Source organism: Danio rerio, chromosome 6 (genome assembly GCF_052040795.2).
Source record: "Danio rerio strain M-AB ecotype USA chromosome 6, GRCz13ab, whole genome shotgun sequence".
Taxonomy (NCBI): Eukaryota; Metazoa; Chordata; class Actinopteri; order Cypriniformes; family Danionidae; genus Danio; species Danio rerio.
The window spans coordinates 1,330,423-1,356,104 of NC_141026.1; the positions used below are offsets into that span (position 1 = coordinate 1,330,423).

The 25,682-nt window shown below is 41.5% G+C and overlaps 1 protein-coding gene across 1 annotated transcript in view; it reads right to left on the minus strand.

Moving 5' to 3' along the window:
- The window catches only part of zeb2b (zinc finger E-box binding homeobox 2b), a 232,648-nt gene that overhangs the window by 179,234 nt on the left and 27,732 nt on the right, over positions 1-25,682 (minus strand). The window contains exon 2 of the mRNA XM_087255789.1: positions 3,310-3,446. Within this exon, the coding sequence (XP_087111915.1) occupies positions 3,310-3,352 (43 nt within the window). The 5' untranslated portion in view covers positions 3,353-3,446. The remainder of the gene's footprint in view (positions 1-3,309; positions 3,447-25,682) is intronic.

Below are 25,682 nucleotides of genomic sequence, written 5' to 3' on the forward strand. Positions count from 1 at the left end.
AAGCTTGATGAACCTTTTGCTGACAGCGATGAATGTTTTCGTCTGACAACAGGTTTAGATCTTTGATTTCATTCTATAATACAAAACTTATTTTTCTATGAAGGTTTGAACTTTGAGAAAAGTGTGAAAATGTTGATGTGTGCCTGGGAAAAGTGTATAAAGTGTGTAGTGAGGGGTTTTACAGCCTTAAAACATCTGTGAGAATTGTAAAAAATAAAGCGGAATACTTCACCAATTTTACCTATTGCAGGTTATTTTAACAACGTAACTTTAATGAATGATGAGCAATCACTGTACGACAAAATATCAGACAAGATATGCTAAACATCCCTCTTTGTGGAAATCCAGCAGTTGACTCTGAATGGACAAAGAAAATAAACTGAAACTGATAATATTCATAGACCTGGCAACCCAGCCAGAAAGTGATTACTATTCTCTTAAACACACGGGATGAAAATCCACAAATGGTTTAAGCACAATTTTTTTATTTAGAGCATTAAATGTGCAACTTTAGATGGAAACACAGCTACAGACACAGATTCAATCCACTCTCACACACACACACACACACACACACACACACACACACACATGTCAGACAGCTGAGTGCCTGATGCACCAAGAGTGAATAAATAATGTCAGTTCATTTCTGTCAAATTAAAATTGGCACACACACACACACACACACACACACACACACGCACACACACACGCACACACACACGCTCTCTCTTAGAGAAGGTTATATTGCTTCTCTATTCAGTTTGTCTGCTGCTCGTTCTGTTTGAATGGCGTGTGTCTGTACAGCAGCTCAGTGTACAGTGATTAGATCTCAGCATTATAGAATCTGCTGTGAACAGTGAGCTGGTTATATGTGCCTATTAGACTCCTGAATACACTATTTACTGCGCTTTCTCTGATAACAGCAGGTTTGGGCAGGATGTTGAGTAACAGAGACAGATCTTCAGCCGCAATAGAAGCCAATGTCAAATGTGAAGTGTTTCTCAACTACTTTTTTTCTCCTTGAAACTTGCATGAACTTTTTTTCTGGAACGTGCACACAATTAAACAGGTGAATATTGCTGATGTGTTGTCTGTGTAAATGAATACAATCATCAGTTGCATCAGCTTCATGTGCCGTACATTAGCTGGATTTTCCCTGTGTTAATGCACATGTAAGTATTGCACGAGAAACAAGCGATGGAGATGCCAAATTTTGAAGAAAAACATGCTTTAATTTGCATGATTGCTTTACACTCTTGAGGGCTCAGGGTTAGGGTTGTGTTGGGGTTAGAGTTAAGGTGTAAAACGCTTCATGTGAATAATGGAAACACAATGATGGAGACGCATTTGCAGAAACATTCTGATGCAGCGAACATTACACCAACGCATGGAGACCAGCATTGAGACCAGCATAAAACTAGCATTGAGACCAACACTGAGACCAGAATTGAGACCAGCAAAATCAGCATTGAGACCAGCAAGACCAGCATTGAGACCAACACTGAGACCAGCATAAAACTATCATTCAGAACAACATTGAAACCAACAAGATCACCATTGAGACCAGCACTGAAACCAGCAAGACCAGCATTAAAACCAGCAAGACCAGCATTGAAACCAGCAAGACCGGCATTGAAACCAGCAAGACCAGCATTAAAACCAGCAAGACCAGCATTGAAACCAGCAAGACCAGCATTGAAACCAGCATTGAGACCAGCATTGAAACCAGCATTGAGACTATTAAAACCAGCAAGACCAGCATTGAAACCAGCAAGACCAGCATTGAAACCAGCATTGAGACCAGCATTGAAACCAGCAAGACCAGCATTGAAACCAGCAAGACCAGCATTGAAACCAGCATTGAGACCAGCATTGAAACCAGCATTGAGACTATTAAAACCAGCAAGACCAGCATTGAAACCACCATTGAGACCAGCATTTAAACCAGCATTAAAACCAGCATTGAGACCAGCATTGAAACCAGCATTAAAACCAGCAAGACCAGCATTGAAACCAGCATTTAAACCAGCATTAAAACCAGCATTGAAACCAGCATTGAAACCAGCATTGAAACCAGCAAGACCAGTATTGAAACCAGCAAGACCAGCACTGAAACCAGCATTGAGACCAACATTAAAACCAGCAAGATCAGCATTAAGACCAGCATTGAAACCAGCAAGACCAGCATTGAAACCAGCATTAAAACCAGCAAGACCAGCATTGAAACCAGCATTGAAACCAGCATTAAAACCAGCAAGACCAGCATTGAAACCAGCATTGAGACCAGCATTGAAACCAGCATTAAAACCAGCATTAAAACCAACATTGAGACCAGCATTGAAACCAGCATTAAAACCAGCATTAAAACCAGCATTAAGACCAGCATTGAAACCAGCAAGACCAGCATTGAAACCAGCATTAAAACCAGCAAGACCAGCATTTAAACCAGCATTAAAACCAGCATTAAAACCAGCATTAAAACCAGCATTGAGACCAGCATTGAAACCAGCATTAAAACCAGCAAGACCAGCATTGAAACCAGCATTGAAACCAGCATTGAAACCAGCAAGACCAGTATTGAAACCAGCAAGACCAGCACTGAAACCAGCATTGAGACCAACATTAAAACCAGCAAGATCAGCATTAAGACCAGCATTGAAACCAGCAAGACCAGCATTGAAACCAGCATTAAAACCAGCAAGACCAGCATTGAAACCAGCATTAAAACCAGCAAGACCAGCATTGAAACCAGCATTGAGACCAGCATTGAAACCAGCATTAAAAACAGCATTAAAACCAACATTGAGACCAGCATTGAAACCAGCATTAAAACCAGCAAGACCAGCATTGAAACCAGCATTGAGACCAGCATTGAAACCAGCATTAAAACCAGCATTAAAACCAGCATTGAGACCAGCATTGAAAACAGCATTAAAACCAGCAAGACCAGCATTGAAACCAGCATTGAGACATTGAAACCAGCATTGAGACCAGCATTGAAACCAGCATTAAAACCAGCAAGACCAGTAATGAAACCAGCAAGACCAGCACTGAAACCAGCATTGAGACCAACATTAAAACCAGCAAGATCAGCATTGAAACCAGCATTGAGACCAGAATTGAGTTCAGGGTTCTTGTTTAAAATAAACTCAGTCGATTTCTCTAAATAAGATTATCAGACAGATATAAAGTCACACAATTGACAGCACACATTTACAACTAAGCAGGAACAAGACGGATATGATTCAGCAAGCAGCAACCTCATGGGTTTAAATCTCAGAAATACATGAATGATAACGCACACACCTTGAAGGCAACTGAAGTCACTTTGAATTAAAGCCAAACGCATGAATGTAGATGTAAGGAGTGCTCATCATCAGACGTCTCGGGTTTATCTCCCCAATGCACAGATCCTTCATCCAGAAGCTGAAGTGAAGATCCCTCTGTGTGTCCAATCAAAAACAAACAAACATTCATTAAAACTACAACACGACTTCCTGGTTCTAGAATGATGATGTCACATCCTGTTTTCTTGTGAATGCACCTGAGATGGATGTAGCAAGCAGTGCCCAAGTTTCAGGAGTATAAATGAATTTAAATTATTATATATATTAATTATTCTGGTTATTGTATTTTAAATACAATCATTGATATTACATTACTCTCAAATGCTCTTTGTGTTTGTATTTTACTCTTCTTTTTCACACTTCTTGTATCTCCAATCTCCATTCAGGGTTCCTGCAGGTCTCATCAAGTCAAATTTAAGACTTTTAACCCTTGAAAATATCTTTTGGCCAACATTTTGTATTGAATAATATGCTGCATGGCACAACTCTATTAAACTCTATCCACCCAGAGGAAACCCACAGCAACACGGGGAGAACATGCAAACTCCACAAATTGAGTTTTGTTTTCAAGCTTAATGTTGTATTATTAAAATGTGTATCTTCGGTTAACGTGATTTAAGAGAGCATCCATATTCTGTGTGGCACATGTAATGCATTATTTTCGCAGATTAGTTTTGAAGAATGCTCCTGTTTTGGCAGCTTCATTACATTTCACACGACAATAAGCTCAATGAAAATGTGATCCTCGTGATACGAACCCTTTAAAGTAGTCTGTGGTGTTCTTCAAACACGGACTCTTCCTTTAAATAATGTGTCTGTGATAGAGACGCTTCATTATTCAGCATGTTCTTATTAATGAACATTTGATGGGCTCTTCCTCCTCCAGGAAAACAGCCCTGCACAGGCCTTCTGTGGTGAAAGTGCAAGCTTGTTTTCATTCAAAGCAAAGCGTGCGCTCCTCTGTGCAGCTTCAACACTTGTTTGTTGTTCTGTCTCTCTGGAGCACAGAATCATGGGATGCATCATGACTACAGGAGGTGTCCGAGAAGAAAAGACACACGTGCAGGAGAGAGTCAAGAGGTCTGAGGTCAGCACATTTCATCATCAACACAAACACCTGTGGATGTTCAGGTGGGTTATTGATCAACAAGATTCTCAGTGTCACACACACACACACACACACACACACACACACGTTCTTATAAACTGTAAAAAAAATGCTGAGTTCCAGACAATCGGTTTGTGTTGGGACAGCATGAAGGAATTTAATTAGCTTATTTGTTTTTGCAAGTGTAAGTGGACTGAACATAAAACAATTAAGTTGTCCCACAAACAATTAAGTTGTTTCAGCTTCATTTAAATAAGTCGTTCGAACAAACCGCAGGACTTGTCATCGCTGTAATAAGGCCTGTCACAATAATCAATATATGGACTTATCGTACAACACATGAACATGACCCAGCCATTTTTGGTGATGCAATATATTTTCACCGGCCACTTTATTAGGTACACTGTCCAACTGCTTGCTGACAGAAATCACGTGGCAGCAGCTCACTGCATTTAGGCTGGTAGAAATGGTCAAGACGATCTGCTGCAGTTCAAAGTGAGCATCAGAATGGGAAAGAAAGGGGATTTAAGTGACGTGGCATGGTTGTTGGTGCCAGACGGGCTGCTCTGAGTATTTCAGAAACTGCTAATCTACTGGGATTTTCACGCACAACCATCTCTAGGGTTTACAGAGAATGGTTTGGGGGATATTTTCTTGATAAATGAATGAATGAGTGTGTGTGTGAATATTTTTGTATGGGTGTTTCCCATTGCTGGGTTAGGGCTGGAAGGGCATTCGCTATGTAAAACATATGCTGGAATAGTTGGTGGTTCATTCCACTGTGGTGATCTCTGACATAGAGACTAAGCCAAAGGACAATGAATGAATGAATGAAACTTGACTAACTAAGGTAGATAAATTCCCAGACATGGGTTGCAGCTGGAAGGGCATTCGCTATGTAAAACATATGCTGGAATAGTTGGTGGGTTATTCCACTGTGGTGATCTCTGACATAGAGACTAAGCCAAAGGACAATGAATGAATGAATGAAACTTGACTAACTAAGGTAGATAAATTCCCAGACATGGGTTGCAGCTGGAAGGGCATTCGCTATGTAAAACATATGATGGAATAGTTGGTGGTTCATTCCACTGTGGTGATCTCTGACATAGAGACTCAGCCAAAGGACAATGAATGAATGAATGACACTTGACTAACTAAGGTAGATAAATTCCCAGAGATGGGTTGCAGCTGGAAGGGCATTCACTATGTAAAACATATGCTGGAATAGTTGGTGGTTCATTCCCCTGTGGTGATCTCTGACATAGAGACTAAGCCAAAGGACAATGAATGATTGAATGAAACTTGACTAACTAAGGTAGATAAATTCCCAGACATGGGTTGCAGCTGGAAGGGCATTCGCTATATACAACATATGCTGGAATAGTTAGTGGTTCATACCACTGTGGTGATCTCTGTCATAGAGACTAAGCCAAAGGACAATGAATGAATGAATGAAACTTGACTAACTAAGGTAGATAAATTCCCAGAGATGGGTTGCAGCTGGAAGGGCATTCGCTATGTAAAACATATGCTGGAATAGTTGGTGGTTCATTCCACTGTGGTGATCTCTGACATAGAGACTAAGCCAAAGGACAATGAATGAATGAAACTTGACTAACTAAGGTAGATAAATTCCCAGAGATGGGTTGCAGCTGGAAGGGCATTCGCTGTGGATAAATTGGTGGTTCATCCCGCTGTGACGACCCCAGATCAATACAAGGACTAATCCAAAAAGAAGAAGAAAGAAAGAAAGAATAAGTAGATAAAGTCATAGTCATTTTTTTACAGTGTGCATTATATTTCCTCTGATTTCTTATTTCTTTATTCTAATTAAATATAATTTTAAAGCATGAAAAAAAATCCATATTTTCCAAATGCATGTTTGTTTCTTGTCTGTGTGTGATATTTATCTTTTCTGGTTATATATTATATGAATGAACACACTAAATGTAATATAATACCTGCTTTTTGATCTATGTGACATATACACAGTTGACACAGGTAGAAGATTATCACAGCTCTCGTGGTCCGAGTTACACATAAAACTGAAGGCAAATAATCCCTACACATTGACCAGCTCACCTTTGTCACCTGCGGACGGATATTTCCACAGCGACTGTATTTCAGGTAAATCATTCTCACTTGGCACAACTGACCCCTCAGCGGCAGGATCTGCAGCCTGGAAACTGTCTTGTGTCAAGCTGATACTCAATTGTTTGTTTTCCAAGAGCACGTTTACTGTATCCTTTGATTTAATGCAATACAGAATACTGCAAACATCAAATTTACCACGCAGACACACAAATTGTTGGTTTTGGTGGTTTATGAGGACTCTTCATGGGAGTAATGTGTTTTACCAACACAATCTCACGGCAATTGGTAACTTTTTCATTTAGTGACTAATTTGTACAAATTCGTACAATCTAATTCGTACATTTTAGTACGATTTGCGTATCCCCCAATGACGGTTGGGTTTAGGGGTGGGGTTAGGTGCCACGCCTCCTTTTTAAAATCGTGCATTTTCTTACGACTGAACTCGTACGAATTCGTACAAATTAGCCACTAAACTGCCAAAACGTAAAATGATCTCGTGAGATCAGGCTGGTTTTACACACAGTATGTTACCCCTGAACATAAAGGAAACCAGTAGTAAATTTTCCACATTAAAAAAATGTCAAGTTTGGGCGGCACAGTGGCTAGCACAGTGGCCTCACAGCTAGAAGATCACTGGTTTGAGTCCCAACTGGGTCAGTTGGTGTTTCTGTGTGGAGTTTGCATGTTCTCAACTAAATTGGCATCCACTGTGTAGAACATACGCTGGAATGGTTGGTGGTTCATTCCGCTGTGGCAACCTCTGAGTCTAAGCCGAAGGAAAATGAATGAATGAAGTCCCTGTTAATGATGATTTTAAACATTTTTTTCAAGACCCAAGGTGTGACCAAATAAATAGGTCAACCTATGTCATTATACACAATTGTATTTTTGCATTTAAGATTTTTGAATTGGGATGCTTAATCAGACATGCAAAATAAAATAAAAAGCACAAATGTTAAGTGATTTTATACTTGAAAAAGGAAAACAAGATTCTCTTAAGGCCCTTTTGACATATTGGTAGGCCCACACGGAATCTGCGCGCGCAGAATTCCGCAGATTTTCCACAGATTTTCTGCAGAATTCCGCAGATTTTTCGCCCATTATTAATTCTGTTTATTTACTTGAGTAAATGTGTAAATCTGAATTTATTCAGTTTTTATTCAGTAATTTATTACTTTTTATTTAATATATTAAGGTTTTAGTTATGATACTCCGCTGGATACTCCCAAAATAATTCCGCAGAAATCCGCAGATTTTTACCAAAATTCTCCGCAGAAATAACAAAAAACGTCCACAGATTTCGTCTGGCCCTGCATATTGCTCTTGTTTTTAAGCTTAATGTTAACACATTTAAGAAATAATTTATATCTTAGGTCAGGAGTCACCAATCTCAGTCCTGGAGGGCCGGTGTCCCTGCAGGGTTTAGCTCCCACTTGCCTCAACACACCTGCCTGGGTGTTTCAACTACACCTAGTAAGACCTTGATTACTTTGATCAGGTGTGTCTGATTAAGGTTGGAGCTAAAATCTGCAGGACACCGGCCCTCCAGGAACAAGTTTGGTGACCCCTATCTTAGGTAATCGTGCTTCTCAAGTAAATATGCAATTTAGTAATGCTTAGATAGTCTCTATATGGAAAACAAAACATAAATTGTTTTAACAGCATGAAAAAAGAATCAATTATTTTTGCAGATGCGTTTTATTGAGTTAAGGTGATTTTTGACAAATTTCACAGGAGTTTCAAGTTTCACAGGACAATAAACTCAATGAAAAGATGATCCGTCATCACAAACTATTTAAAGCAGCATCATTTTTCATTCATTTTCCACAGTGGAATGAACCACCAACTATTCCAGCATATGTTTTACACAGCAAATACCCTTCCAGCTGCAACCCAATATTGGGAAACACCCGTACACTCTCATTCTCTCTCACACACACACACACACACACACTCCAGTCAGTCTAGTTGATCAATTCCCCTATAGTGCGTGTGTTTGGACTGTGGGGGAAACCGGAGCACTCCACTATAGTCTTCATAAACCACCAAAACCAGTGCACACACATCTGGCATTACATCACAATGAGAATTCCCAGCGCACGGTGCAGGTATTGGAATGTAAATCAAGCGCTTTCCATTTGAATAGCACCGTTACCTGTGCATTCGGGACGCAGACAGCGGGCGCCTGGGGTTCAGCGACTCTTACACGCTCGCTTCATTTCATAGGGCTTGTAAACACGACGCCGAATTGATGTTATCAATTGTGATGTTGGCAAATAGCGCCGTCGCTTGCACCTCTGTGTTTATCTGCTCGCGCACACCGCCACCTGCTAAGAGGTGTCACACTTTAATGAAATTGTTTGAATATCCCCGGCGCGTTGCTAAGGAACAGCGCTGGCGCCGTAATGCGCGCAGATTTCTGTCATCAAATAATGATTAGGGACGAGCGGAGGTGCGCCGGCTCCACACGCGCCCGACATTTCCCCGATTCTGGCAGCCGTTCTGTAGGAGATGTTAACAGGCTCAGTGGGAGCCCGGGCCTGCGCTCTGATGGCTTTATAATATCTAACAGCATTGCACGTTTTCTGAAGCTACAACTCATGCTTTTTCCCAGGTTCGAGCATTGATGCAATACCTTTTTTTGAGCGCTCTGGCCACATTGAAGTTCAGATAAACATTTGTCTCTCATTGTTTTGTTTTTTATGTGTGTTTTAGAGGCCCTGCATGCATTTCAAGCCAGTTTTAAAATCTTTCAGGCACAAGGAATTGAAATGTTCATAACTTTAAGAGAAATTAATTGCATTTATATGTATATTATATGATGAAGACTATACAGTTGCATTATTTAATTTGTTTATCAATGCTTGTGATTGGCTTGTCATATTTTAAGCATCTGACTTGTGAATCCAGCTCGTGTAATTTTTGAGCGCTCTGGCCACACTGAAGTTCAGATTACGCATGTCTCACTTTGTTTTTGTTTTTTTTTATGTGTGTTTTAGAGGCCCTGTGTGCATTTCAAGCCAGTATTAAATCATTCAGGCACAAGAGTTGTAATGCTTGTGACTTTAAAAAAGATTAATAGCATTTACTTACATATATATGATGAAGACTATACAGTGTTACGCTGTGTTATTTAATGTATTTATTTATCAGTGCTTGTAATTGGCTTATTATATTTCATGCATCTGACTTGTGACTCCAGCTCGTGTAATTTTTGACCGCTGTGGCAACATTGATGTTCAGATAACGCTTGTCTCTCATTGTTTTTGTTTTTATGTGTGTTTAAGAAGTCCTGTGTGCATTTCAAGCCAGTATTAAAGCATGCAGGCACAATAGGGTATATGCCGAGCTAGTGCTGTTCCCATGCTGATACACTTCCGGTGACCTGTTATTGTGAACTTTTTCCCATTTTATACGGTTCCTTATACAGCATCGATGTTGTAATGTCATTAAAAACATTCAGTTAAATAAACTTTAGCATTTATTTAGTTGCTCAAGCGTAAAACGAGACAAAAAGCTGTTTACTCGCACGCGCCCGTCAGAATCGGCAGGCTAACGCAGAAGCTCCATTGAATATACTGGGGTAAAAATAAATGCTCATATTATAAAGACATGGCGGGGAAATGTAATTTAATGCAGTGCTTCTTGTACAATCTGAGACCCACTTAAAATCGGATATCACTCAGCCAGTGAAGATCGCTGATTTTTAAAGAAAACAGACTTTAAACGCACCAGATTTTGCATTGGCATTTAATTCGCCGGAAGCGCTTAACCCAGGTTACTGGCAAATTAAAAGTCCTATTAGCATGCTTCGGCATATACCCCATAAATTATAATGTTTGTAACTTTAAGAGAGATTAATTGCATTTATATATATTATATGAAGAAGACTATACATGTTGCGCTATTTAATGTATTTATTTAATCAATGCTTGTGATTGGCTTATTATATTTCATGCATCTGACTTGTGAATCCAGCTCGTGTAATTATTGAGCGCTCGGGCAACATTGAAGTTCAGATAAACGTTTGGCTCTCAGTGTTTTTGTTTGTTTGTTTGTGTGTGTGTGTGTGTGTGTGTGTGCGTGTGTGTGTGTGTGTGTGTGAGTGTGTGTGTGTGTGTGTGTGTGTGTGTTTGTGTGTGTGTGTGTGTGTGTGTGTGTGTGTGTGTGTGTGTGTGTGTGTGTGTGTTTTAGAGGCCCTGTGTGCATTTCAAGCAAGAATTAAAGCTTTCAAGCACAAGGAATTATAAAGTTTGTATCTTTAAGAGTCAATTAATTGCATTTATATATTACATGAAGAAGATTATGGCGACGCAGTGGCACAGTAGGTAGTGCTGTCCCCTAACAGCAAGAAGGTCGCTAGGTCGAGTTTGCATGTTCTCCCTGCATTCGTGTGGGTTTCCTCTGGATGCTCCGGTTTCCCCCAAAGTCCAAAGACATGCGGTACAGGTGGGTAGGCTAAATTGTCCGTAGCGTATGAGTGTGTGTGTGAATGAGTGTGTGGATGTTTCCCAGAGATGGGTTGCAGCTGGAAGGGCATCCGCTGTGTAAAAAACATGCTGGATAAGTTGGCGGTTCATTCTGCTGTGGCGACCCCAGATTAATAAAGGGACTAAGCCGACAAGAAAATTAATGAATGAATGAATGATGAAGATTATACAATGTTGCGTTATGTTATAATTGGTGATTTAATTTGTTTATTATTCAGTGCTTGTGATTGGCTTATTATATTTCATGCATCTGACTTGTGAATCCAGCTCATGTAATTTTTGAGCGCTCAGGCAACATTGAAGTTCAGATAATGCTTGTCCCTCATTGCTTTGTTTTTTGTGTGTGTTTTAGAGGCCCAGCATCCATTTCAAGCCAATATTTAATCATTCAGGTTCAAGGAATTATAATGTTTGTAACTTTAAAAGAGGTTAATTGCATTTCTATATATATATATATGATGAAGACTATAGTGTTGCATTATTTTATTTAATTTGTTTATTTATCAATGCTTGTGATTGGCTTATTATATTTCATGCATCTGACTTGTGAATCCAGCTGGTGTAATTATTGAGCAATTTGTTCACATTAAAGTTTAGATAAACGTATTATTAAAGATGTGTGGTGCATGAATATTTACTAATAAGTTACTATACCATTTAATCAATATTAAGAGGTTAATTTAATTAAAATGGCATCAAATTACGGCAGGTGAATGTCAACATAACTTTGATGAGGCTTGAACTTAAGACTTGAGAGTATACCTGCACCAGACCAGGCTAGTTTCCCAGCATAAGATGCCAGAGTAACTGAGTTTAAACTATGGTAAATTTGATTCATGAAATCGAATACGCCATTAATAAACCTGACTTACCAACATAAGCCTGGCTTTTTCTCTAAGCTTGGTTTATGGAACAGGCCCCTGGCCATAATGAAGTTCAAATAAACATTTGCTTCTTATTGTTTTGTGTGTGTGTGTGTGTGTGTGTGTGTGTGTGTTTGTGTGTGTGTGTGTGTGTGTGCACGTGCGTTTGAGGCCCTGTGAGTGTATGCATTTCAAGCCAGTATTAAAGCATTCAGACAAAAGGAATTCTAATAGTGGCTCAGTGGTTACCACCATGACCTCACAGCAAGAAGGCCGCTGGTTCCAGTCCCGGCTGGGTGAATATAGGTGAATTGGATAAACTAAATTGGCCGTAGTGTATGAGTGTGTGTGTGTGAATGAGTGTGTGTGGGTGTTTCACAGTACTAGATAGAGACTGGAAGGGCATCCGCGGCGTAAAACATAAGCTGGAATAGTTGGCGGTTCATTCCGCTGTGGCGACCTCTGAAATAGACACTAAGCTAAAGGAAAATGGAATGAATGATGAAGACTATACAGTGTTGAGTTATCTTATTAATTTTAGTTGAATACTGCTAGAATTGCAGACAGTCGCTCTTTATTTAATGTGTATCTTTGCTCTGCTGTATTTATCAGTGCTTGTGATTGGCTTATTATATTTCATGCATCTGACTTGTGAATCCAGCTCGTGTAATTTTTGAGCGCTCTGGCCACATTGAAGTTCAGATAAACGTTTGGCTCTCATTTCAGGCTTGATTTTGCTGCTTTCATCGGCACGGCAAAGCAGGTAGCTCGCAATTATCACACGGTGGGACTCACACGCTGCTCTTTTTCAAATCTCCACTTTTTGGTATTTATATGAGTTTTCTGAGTGCAAAAAGGACAGTGTGTGTTCATGGTGAGTTTCTGCTGGGATTTGGATAACAGGTCGGAGATCCAGAGGCCCGTCACGGCCTGTTCCCGCAGCGGGGATCCAATCAGGCGGCCGTGGGACGCCCAACGCCACTCGGGTGCAAACAGACGGCCCGTCGGGGGAGACTTTTAGAGAGCAGATTATTGAGTTTTTCTCTACAGGTTTAGATCAATCTGCTCCTTTTAGCAGCATAAGCAACTGAGCAGCGTCCACACACACACACACACACACCTGGGGAGGACATGGTCAGAACTTGTTCATTCCGTTTAAATTCCATGAACACAATCAAAATAATACATACATTTTGACAATACATGTGTGTTTTGGGTATATGTGTCTCACCTGTTTTATGGGTTTTTAAGAATGTAGATGTACACTAACTGGCCCCTTTATTAGGTACACCTGTCCAACTCCTCGTTAACGCAAATTTCTATGGCAGCAGCTCACTGCATTTAGGCATGTAGACATGGCCAGGATGATCTGCTGCAGTTCCAAGCGAGCATGAGAATGGGGAAGAAAGGGGATTTAAGTAACTCTGAACAGGTTGGTCTCAGTATTTCAGAAACTGCTGATCTACTGGGATTTTCACGCACAACCATGTCTAGGGTTTACAGAGAATGGTCCGACAAAGAGGAAATATCCAGTGAGCGGCAGTTCTGTGGGCACAAATGCCTTGTTGATGAGGCCAGAGGTCAGAGGAGAATGGCCAGACTGGTTCCAGCTGATAGAAAGGCAACAGTAACTCAAATAAGGACTCACTACAACCGAGCTCTGCAGAAGAGCATCTCTGAACACACAACACGACCAACCTTGAGGCGGATGGGCTACAGCAGCAGAAGAACACACCGGGTGCCGCTCCTGTCAGCTAAGAACAGGAAACTGAGGCTACAATTCACACAGACTCACCAAAACTGGACAATAGAAGTTTGGAGAAACGTTGCTGCTCTGATGAGTCTCCATTTCTGCTGACACATTCAGATGCTCGGCTCACAATTTGGCCTCAACAACATGAAAGCATGGATCCATCCTGCCTTGTATCAGCGGTTCAGGCTGGTGGTGGTGGTGTAATGGTGTGGGGGAGATTTTCTTTGGGTCCATTAGTACCAATTGAGCATCAACGCCACAGCCTACCTGAGTATTGCTGCTGACCATGTCCATCCCTTAATGAGCACAGTGTCTCCATCTTCTGATGCAGGATAAGGGCCATGTCATAAAGCATTTTAGACTGGTTTCTTGAACATGACAATGAGTTCACTGTACGCAAAAGGCCTCCACAGTCACTAGATCTCAATCCAATAGAGCAGCTTTGGGATGTGCTGGAACGGGAAAATAATCCTCTATACACATCATAACTGCTTATCTTAATTGCTTTTTCCTTTGTTTTGCTGTGGGGTTTCGATCGATTGATTGGGTTTGTCATCTAAAATGTACAACAAAACGAACCCTGAACAACGTATTTCAGATTTGCCGTAATGCAGAGAGCACACTCTAGTGGATTTGTCATCAGAAACGTGCAATGAAACGTTCCCGATGCAACGTATTTTCCGTTTTTCACATACAGCCCCATCAGATTGGCCAAATCTGTATAAACAACTTCATATGCATACAACACAAAGTAAAGCACATACATTAAATCTATTTCATCACAGAGATAATGCATACCGTATTCGATTACCGCAATAACGATAATTTGTCGACATTTTGTGCATCCCTACGTTTTACAGAGAATGTGTCATCCCTACCCTCCACACGCACACAGAGAGCCTAATATGAGTGTTATTTATTGGCTGTAGAAGCGAGTGACAGATGAGCGCAGCTGGAGATGTGAAGAGCAGCAGATAAGCAGCTCGTGATGAAGAGAAAGCAGAGTGTTTAACAGGAAAAGCTTGAGTAATTCTGACCGCTCGCAATAAACACACCTGTGAGAGACGACAAACCACAACTCAACGGACGCGGTTACATAACCTGCGCGCTTTCAGGCACCATGTATTTGTCACTGAGAAAAAGTATGAGGAGTAGTGTTGTAAGTGCTGTGCTTGAATGCATTACAGTGTGCAGTAGGGCAATATATGCGTTCAATATCGATTTCATAATGCGCGCATTCACAATAGTCACATCTCATTATATGCAAGTCAAGTCGGGATCATATTTGATTAGGAACCAGAGTTGAAAACACACATGCTCTGTGCAGTAAATGCATGTTTTCATTATAAAGTAACCTGGAGTTTGCATGTTTTAGAGGCCCTGTGGGTGCATGCATTTAAAGCCAGTTTTAAAGCATTCAGGTAACTTTAGGAGAGATTAACTGCATTTATATATTCTATGATGAAGACTAAACAGTGTTATTTAATATTTGTTTATATAATTTGTTCAGCTGAATACTGATAGACTTGCTGACGATCATAAAGCACTCTTTATTGAATTAGTATCTTTGCTCAACTCTATTTATCAATGCTTGTGATTGACTTGTGAATCCAGCTCGTGTAATCAATCTAATAAAACAATGACATTGTGATGTATTTTATTATATCATTTGTTTAATAAATTTGTTTTGTTCAAACGCACCACAAAATACACTCACGGGCCACTTTATTAGGTACACCTGTCCAATTGCTTGTTCATGCAAATTTCTAATCAGCCAATCACATGGCAGCAGCTCAATGCATTTAGGCATGTAGACATGGTCAGGATGATCTGCAGAAGTTCAAAGTGAGCATCAGAATGGGGAAGAAAGGTGACTGAACGTGGCATGGTTATTGCTGCCTGACGGGCTGCTCTGAGTATTTCAGAAACTATTTCAGAAAAGTATTTACTCAAATGGCCTCCACAGTCACCAGAACTCAATCCAATAGAGCAGCTTTGGGATGTGCTGGAATGGGAGATTGGCATCATGGATGTGCAGCCGACAAATCTGCAGCAACTGTGTGATGCTATCAAGACAATATGGAGCAAAATATAGGAATTTTTCTAGTACCCTGTTGAATCTCTGCTACAAAGGATTAAGGCAGTTCTGAAGGCAAAAGAGGGTCCAGCTCAGTACTAGTAAGGTGTACCTAATAAAGTGGCCAGTGAGTGTATGACCTATATTCACTGAGAAATGGAAAAAATATTCATTTTCACATTGGAATGCACTCATTTAGGCTGAGCACCGTATATGTTTATAAGCATCTGGAAAAAAAAAAGCACACGTCAGGGCACATCAGAAGTTCTCCGGTCCCCCAAAACACCCTCAGACCCCAGAGGGATTAGATGGAAACCCGAATCATGTTGGTGTTGTACAGGGAAGATCGTCATGCAGAAATGACCCAAGCTGGAGTCATTAGTGCGCCGTATCACCGAGTTTCTTTGCATCAGAATAATTTATGCCGTGATACACACCGAGGGGCCTGCAGGCAGGTTGGGGGCCTGTCAAAGCATTAATTGCTATCAGATCACCATCGTTAGTAGCATCGTTCTCGGCCAGGCTTTCAGTTCAATCTCTCTCTCTTTGTGTTAATTAACCTCAAACCTGAGGCCTTTTCCTCGACCCCCACTGACCGCAGCATCGCCTACAGTGAGCAAGACCAGGGCTGCGTCTCAATCAGATCCAGTGTAGGCATGGGCCGGTGCTCTGACGATCTGTGCTACCTCCTCAGAATGTGCTACAATAAACAAATTACATATAAAACAAATGTAATAAAAAATGAAGGTGGTAAAGTTCACTTCGATCAACATTTGAAGCTGACGAGATATGCCAGCACCTTTTCTACATTGTTTAATAGACTGTTAGTTCATTCTGGGAGACATTTGAAGCTGACAAAATGCTCCACCCATGTCTCTATACCCTTATTTAAGGTAGTAGTTCATTCTGATAGAGATTTGGTAGCTGACAAGATGTGCTACTCCTGCTTTGTTACATGAAACATGGCAGATTGAGTTACTGGCAGCACATTCTGAGGAGGCAGCACAGATCGTCAGAGCACCGGTATTAGATTATGACAGGATGATGAGCTATGGTTTGATGATATTGTGATTACCGCTTTAAAATATTATTCTTTTTAAATGTCTGGGTAAAAAAAAAAAAACTTTTTCTCTATTTAACACACTATATTTTATTTTAAGAAACGCTTACAATATTTTGGAACAGTAAACATGACTGATAACTAATTTGATCTTAAACGAGCATAAACAAATCAAAATGTGCTGCTCGTACATAAATAACTATAGAAACTTTAATCATTCATTCATTCATTTTCTTGTCGGCTTAGTCCCTGTATTAATCCGAGGTCGCCACAGCGGAATGAACCGCCAACTTATCCAGCAAGTTTTTACGCAGCGGATGCCCTTCCAGCCGCAACCCATCTCTGGGAAACATCCACACACACACACAAACACACCACGGACAATTTAGTCTACCCAATTCACCTGTACCACATGTCTTTGGACTGTGGGGGAAACCGGAGCACCCGGAGGAAACCCACGCGAAGGCAGGGAGAACATGCAAACTCCACACAGAAACTGAGCCGAGGATCAAACCAGCGACCTTCTTGCTGTGAGGCGAACATGCTATACCCACTGCGCCACTGCGTTGTCAACTTTAATCAATAGTTAAATATAGTGAATAAAAAGTGAACGAGCGTTTATATCTTAATTTATTTCTGTATAGGCCATTGATTTTAAATGGCTAAACCTTTTCATTTCAACATTTCTAATACATTTGTCATTTTGCATTTTGGGAGATTTTTTGGGGGGGTGGGGTGGGGGGGTGTATGCGTCAACGACAGGTACACTCTCAGAAATAAAGGTACAAAACCTGTCACTGGGGTGGTCTCCTTTCAAAAGCATCACTTTGGTACCTTAAAAATACAATTTTGTAATTTTAGGGTACACTTTTTTTGAAGGTCGCTAGTTTGAGTTCCGGCTGGGCCAATTGGCATTTCTGTGTGGAGTTTGCATGTTCTCCCCGTGTTGGTGTGGGTTTCCTCTGGGTGCTCTGGTTTCCCCCACAGTCCACTATAGGTGAATTGGGTAGGCTAAATTGTCCGTAGTGTATGTTTGTGAATGAGAGTGTATGGGTGTTTGGGTTGCATTTTTACATCCCAACGTTGACAGGTACACTCCTTGAAATCTCTGGGGTGGTCTCTTTTTAAAAGGTACACTTTAATGCCTTACATGTGTATGAGTGTGAATGAGTGTGTATGGGTGTTTCCCAGTACTGGGTTACAGCTAGAAGGGTATCTGCTGTGTAAAACATGCCAAAATAGTTAGTGGTTCATTCCGCTGTGCACTGTAAAATATGGCCGTGATTTCAACGGTAAAAAACTGTAAAAATGCTACAGTACAAATCCGTAACCTGGTTAACGGTTTGTTTCCTTAATATATACGGCGAATAACCGTAAATTGACTTTCCCAGAGTTCCCTGCATGGCACATCACTTTTTATGCATCTGGTTGACATTAATATGGATCTTTTTAGTTGTTTCCCCATCAGTTATGTACATTAGAGATTTATGTTACATCTAATGTTGATAATGTTTATTTCATGACTTTAATTTTATGCGTGTTACCATACAGGTGTTTAGTAGCTGTGTGAATGACACTGAGCACCTTCTATATGCTGAGACTCTTTACTGCTTGTGGGTAAAGTTGATTTGTGATGAGCTTTGGCTCATTATGTAACCTCCTCATCACCACCTTCTTCATGTGGGTGTGCTAACGTGTCTAATTGTGAAACAAAAGATGTGTAGATGTTGATCATTCAAAATACAGACATATTACCTCGATAAATTGATAAAATACGGTAATTTACCGTAAAAATGAAAAATTACTTTTACGGTTAGTACCGTGTTTTTAACGGTAAAGTACTGGCAACCACAGCTGCCGTTTTTTACCGTAAATTTTATGGATTTATTTTTTATAGTGTGGTATCCTCTGATCAATATGTGAATAAGTGACTAAGCCGAAAGAAAATGAATGAATGAATGGATTTTGTACCTTTAAGGCAGTGTTTCCCAACCATGTTCTTAAAGGCACTCCAACAGTACAAGTTTTCAGCCTCTTTCTAATCAAACACTCCTGAATCAACTCAACAGAACATAAGAAGAGACTCCACAACCTGAAATGAATGGGTCAGATAAGGGAGACATCCAAAATATGCACTGTTGGTGTGCCTCTAGGAACAGGGTTGGGAAACACTGCTTTCACATTTGTAACATTTAGGTATTAATTTGCCTTTAAGATAAATATGTGGCCCGGTAAGATCGAAAAGTGTACTTTTGGGCAGTGCGGTGGCGCAGTGTGTAGCACTGTTCCCTCACAGCAAGAAGGTCCCTGGTTCGAGCCTCAGCTAGGTCAGTTGGCATTTCTATGTGGAGTTTGCATGTTCTCCCCGTGCATGTTCTCCCCGTGCGAGATTCCTCCGGGTGCTTCAGTTTCCCCCACAGTCCACTATAGGTGAACTGGGTAAGCTAAACTGTCGGTAGTGTAAGAGAGTGTATGGGGGTTTCCCAGTGATGGGAAACAAAACCCAAAGCTGGAATTGCATCCGCTGTGTAAAACATATGCTGGAATAGTTGTCAGTTAATTCCGCTGTGAAGACCCCTGATAAATAAGATTCTAATCTGTGTCCCGGTAAGATAGAAAAGTGTACTTTTGGGCAGTGCGGTGGCGCAGTGTGTATCACTGTTCCCTTACAGCAAGAAGGTTGCTGGTTCAAGCCTCACCTAGGTCAGTTGGCATTTCTGTGTGGAGTTTGCATGTTCTCCCCATGCTGGTGCTCTGGTTTCCCCCACAGTCCGCTATAGGTGAACTGGGTGAGCTAAACTGTCCGCAGTGTTTGTGTGTGAATTAGAGTGTATGGGTGTTTCCCAGTGATGGGTTGCAGCTGGAAAGGCATGCGCTGTGTAAAATGTGCTGGAATAGTTGTCAGTTAATTCCGCTGTGGCGACCCCTAATAAATAGAAGACTAAGTCGAAGAAAAACGAATAACTGAATGACTTTTGTACCTTTAATGCAGTGTTTCCCAACCCTATTCCTAAAGACACACCAACAGTACACCTTTTCAACCTCTTCCTGAATCAGCTCATCATAACATTAGAAGAGACTCCAAAGCCTGAAATGAGCGGGTCAGATAAGGGAGACATCCCAAATATGTACTGTTGGTGTGCCTCCAGGAACAGGGTTGGGAAACACTGCTTTCACATTTGTAATATTTATTTATTAATTTGCGTCTTTAAGATTAATATGTGGCCCGGTAAGATAGAAAAGTGTACTTTTGGGCAGTGCGGTGGCGCAGTGTGTAGCACTGTCCCCTCACAGCAAGAAGGTCGCTTGTTCAAGCCTCACCTAGGTCAGTTGGCATTTGTGTGGGGAGTTTGCATGTTCTCCCCATGTTGGAGCGAGTTTCCTCCTGGTGCTCTGGTTTCCCCCACAGTCCGCTATAGGTGAATTGGGTAAGCTAAACTGTCCGCAGTGTTTGTGTGTGAATTAGAGTGTATGGGTGTTTCCCAGTGATGGGTTGCAGCTGGAAAGGCATGCGCTGTGTAAAATGTGCTGGAATAGTTGTCAGTTAATTCCGTTGTGGCCACCCCTAATAAATAGAAGACGAAAAGTCGAAGAAAAATGAATAAATGAATGACCTTTAATGCAGTGTTTCCCAACCATGTTCCTAAATGCACACCAACAGTACACCTTTTCAACCTCTTCCTGAATCAGCTCATCATAAGATTGGAAGAGACTCCAAAGCCTGAAATGAATGGGTCAGATAAGGGAGACATCCTAAATATGCACTGTTGGTGTGCCTCCAGGAACAGGGTTGGGAAACACTGCTTTCACATTTGTAATATTTAGGTATTAATTTGCGTCTTTAAGATAAATATGTGGCCCGGTAAGATAGAAAAGTGTACTTTTGGGCAGTGCGGTGGCGCAGTGTGTAGCACTGTCCCCTTACAGCAAGAAGGTCGCTTGTTCAAGCCTCACCTAGGTCAGTTGGCATTTGTGTGTGGAGTTTGCATGTTCTCCCCATGTTGGAGCGAGTTTCCTCCTGGTGCTCTGGTTTCCCCCACAGTCCACTATAGGTGAATTGAGTAAGCTAAACTGTCCGCAGTGTTTGTGTGTGAATTAGAGTGTATGGGTCTTTCCCAGTGATGGGTTGCAGCTGGAAAGGCATGCGCTGTGTAAAATGTGCTGGAATAGTTGTCAGTTAATTCCGCTGTGGCGACTTCTAATAAATAGAAGACGAAAAGTCGAAGAAAAATTAATAAATGAATGACCTTTAATGCAGTGTTTCCCAACCATGTTCCTAAATGCACACCAACAGTACACATTTCCAACCTCTTCCTGAATCAGCTCATCATAACATTAGAAGAGACTCCAAAGCCTGAAATGAATGGGTCAGATAAGGGAGACATCCCAAATATGCACTGTTGGTGTGCCTCCAGGAACAGGGTTGGGAAACACTGCTTTCACATTTGTACTATTTAGCTATTAATTTGCGTCTTTAAGATAAATATGTGGCCGGTAAGATAGAAAAGTGTACTTTTGGGCAGTGCGGTGGCGCAGTGTGTAGCACTGTCCCCTTACAGCAAGAAGGTCGCTTGTTCAAGCCTCACCTAGGTCAGTTGGCATTTGTGTGGGGAGTTTGCATGTTCTCCCCATGTTGGAGCGAGTTTCCTCCTGGTGCTCTGGTTTCCCCCACAGTCCGCTATAGGTGAATTGGGTAAGCTAAACTGTCCGCAGTGTTTGTGTGTGAATTAGAGTGTATGGGTGTTTCCCAGTGATGGGTTGCAGCTGGAAAGGCATGCGCTGTGTAAAATGTGCTGGAATAGTTGTCAGTTAATTCCGCTGTGGCGACCCCTAATAAATAGAAGACTAAGTCGAAGAAAAATTAATAAATGAATGACCTTTAATGCAGTGTTTCCCAACCATGTTCCTAAAGGCACACCAACAGTACACCTTTTCAACCTCTTCCTGAATCAGCTCATCATAACATTAGAATAGACTCCAAAGCCTGAAATGAGCAGGTCAGATAAGGGAGACATCCTAAATATGTACTGTTGGTGTGCCTCCAGGAACAGGGTTGGGAAATTTGTACTTATATATGTATTAATATGTGTCTTTAAGATACATATGTGTCCCGGTGAGATAGTAAAGTGTGCTTTTTGGAAAGGTACCACCTCAGTGACAGGTTTTGTACCTTTATTTATGAGAGTGTATGTGTTTCACTTACTCTGGAAATGGAGAACGTGTGTCGCCTGGAGTCACCGCTATACCTGCTGATGGAGGTTATAAAGGCTCAGTGATGCTCCCTCAGGTGTCTAAATGTAGGTGGCTTTTCTGAGAGGAAAAGGGAAAGTATCCTCTGCTGTGTTTACAGAGAGAGATCGGCATGAATAAACCAAACGCATCTGATGCCGTGCAGTTACCTGCTCTCTCAGGAGCGCTCGCTGTAACCTTTAATATTTCATTGGGCGCTCTGATCTGCGAGCAGAGCTTCGCTTTCTCAAAGACACAGAGACAGGATTATTTTTGTACCTGTTCAAACACGGCGTGCTAAATTATTCAGCGTGTTGGTCTGCTTTTACCTCGCCGCTGAAAATGCACCTACAACCTCTGACAAAAAGGAGACGCGGCGAGGAAAGGAATCTCGCCTCGGGGAAGAGAAAACACGAAACCGACGAGGAGAAAACAAGCGCGGCACTTCTCGCAACCTGCGCGGGCCGCCCGAGTCGCCGGCATCTATAATTCATCAGCTATGCTCTCACAAAATGGATCATGATACACTTGTACATGTATCCTGGGCAGACATAACCTGATATGACAGGGCTCTGACCCTCTTCTGCGCAAAGTCTGGTATTTTTAGCGAGGATTAAAAAATGCACAAGCTTTCCTGATGTCAGAGAGCTGCCGTGATTCGCCCTCACCTGATCCTGCATCAGCCAAAAAAAAACAAAGAGGAGAAATCTGGCTTGGTGAACTGATGCTTTACAGGGGTCAAAAGGTCAGCAGATCTGATTGTTTCTTTCCTTCTCGTTTCCTATTAAACCCGTTTTAACACATTGTTAGTTTTACTTGTTGCATTTTATATTTCTTTTATTCTTGCATTTTGAATTATGAAATGTGCTGTATAAATAAACGTGCTTTGCCCTGATTGGTTACAAAGGTATAAAGTGAACATGCAATAAGTGAAGTTTATTCATAAACTAATTTCGAGAGGATCACGTGCTTATGATTTATCACGTCCAGTCTCGTATTTGCTAATCACTAATCTTCCAATCATATGAGCCCTAAGGCACCATAAATAGCCTCAGTTTTCAGTTCACTTTATCTTCGTTTGGAAGAAACCCCCCTCCTCCCCTATTCTCCTCCTTTACCTGCGATTGGGCGGCACGGCAGTCCAGTGGTTAGCACTGTGAACCACACAGCAAGAATACTGCCAGTCCTAGTTCTATAGGACCGGTGAGTGTTTCTGTGGGGAGTTTGTATGTCCTTCCCGTGTCCGCGTGAGTTTTCCCCGGGTTCTCCGGTTTCCTCCCACCATCCAAAGACATTCAACATACATAACAATCAAGCTTGTCTAATTCCTTACGTTCCCTTAGCTACAGCGGCAGGGGAGTTCTGAGATCCACCGAGCTCGGGCTCCCTTCTTGCTCTGCCAACGGGAGGAAGCCCCGGGCTCGAGGAGCCCTTGAGCTCGGGGCTCTCTCCCGGGACAGCATGCCAAATAAGCTTTGTAAATCATCAGCTAAGTGTGAACTCTTGAATTGACAATAGCGCTCCATTAGTTGATTTTAAAGTATCTATTAACATCAACTAATAATGAATAGGGATGTAACGGTATTGTAAATACCATCATACCGCAATACAATTTTTTTTTCGATATTACCGTGGTCGCATGACTCAGGCGAATGAAGCGAACGGGAGGTAGCGGAAACTACAATTCCCATCAGCCTATGCGTGGCCATCATCCTTCGCGGTCTGTTGTTACTACAGATCCAGTAATGCGGAAATGGAGTGTGCTCCTAGTAGCGGGGATGAAAAAGAGCTGGAAATGATCGAACCTAAAGCGGGTGTTGTCGCCGCGCGCGACAACACCGCTATCAGTACGCGCGCGGCGACAACACCCGCTTTAGGTTCGATCAGCTGTGTTGTCACGCGCGTACTGTAAAGCGGGGAGGGGGGGTTGAGCGCGCATACTCAAGAGCGGTGTTGTCGCACGCCTAGTGAAGGGCGGGACGGAGGGTGTGTCGCGTCGCGGGGGCACTTTTGATCATTTTGGAAGGGCACTTTCTATCCAAGACTAAAAAGGGCATGTGCTCTGCACAGGTTGAGCCCTATGTGTGCACATGCCTCCAAGTTGGGGAATACGAGTAATAACAGTCATGGGGACTGCAGAAACACAGCACACTGTTCAGATTGATGCAGACATTGACTTGTACTGGAAAGAGACCTCTATCTCACTCATGGTTTGTCCTCTCAAGTGGGGGAAAGACAATGCACAACGTTACCCACTGCTGTCAACCTGGGCCAAGTCATATCTCTCTGTCCCAGAAACCTCAGTCCCAAATGAGAGGGTTTTTTTCTGTTGCAGGGGACATGCCCAGAGATACCAGCTTTTACCAGATTATAGTTATACGATTATTTTCCTTAAAACCCATCTCTGGTGAGTGAGTGAGTGAGTGAGTGAGTGAGTGAGTGAGTGAGTGAGTGAGTGAGTGAGTGAGTGAGTGAGTGAGTGAGTGAGTTATTAAATGTTGAATGTGATGAGTTTTCAACAATAGTAAATTGAAACTTTATTTTTTTACATGGTTTAATAATTTTTGGTTATTAATATTGAAGTTCCTGTTTCAAAGCTAACAGATAGATGACTAATTTGTATGTCATTGACACTTTTGGCACTTTTTTGGAGTATTTTTATAAGTTTTGTTTTTTTCCTGTAAATTATTCAATAAATACCGTACCGTGACATTCATACCAAGGTATTACCGTACCGTGAAATTCTGATACCGTTACATCCCTAATAATGATTAATCCTTGTACAGCATTTATCAATCACAGCTGAACATTTGCTAATGCATCATTAACATCCACAGTTGTGCTTGTTAACATTAGTTAATGCACTGTGAGTTAACATGAACATATTCAAGCGATGTTAAGACTGTCAGTCTATGAAAATCATACATTTACAAGTACTAACATCTAGAATAATGTCTACTTTCATTCATTTTCCTTCAGATTAGTTTCCATTTCAGAGGTCGCCACAGTGGAATGAACCACCAACTATTCTGGTATATGTTTTTATGCAGCAAAGGCTTTTCCGTCCTGAAAAACATCCATACACGGAAACAGCAGCCCGCGGCTAAAAATAAGCATTGTTCTTAAATATTTAATAACTTTTAATCCGCTGATCCGATCCGTACAATTCAAAGATCGGCATATCATATCATATTTTACATTGCTGTAAAACATTACATTCAAGGACCTTCGGAGGCTCCGGAATCAGTGTGGTTACGTCATCACATTTTGACAACGCTGATTTGACAAAGGAACGCTCGTGGCTTGTGTCTCCGGACAAACCAGACTAGATTCATTGGTGCATTGTCCCTCCTCCATGCCCAGATTGGTTCAAACTCGCTCTCTCTCAACCAATAAGCAAAGGTTTCGCTTTGTAGACCAGCAATCAGCTATTTGAACAACCCGGAATGAGAAATAGGCTGTACATTTACAAGTTTTGCATGAAATAATTCTCATATTAGGTACTTTTGCATGCACAACAGCACAAAAACATGACAAAACAGTGATGCAGCAAAGACGAAGTGCTGGTCTTGCTGTTTATTAAAGGACGCAAATGATGGTGCGGCTGGTTGTCTGTATGAAAGTTGAGAAGCAGCAGGGTCAACACCATATGCCG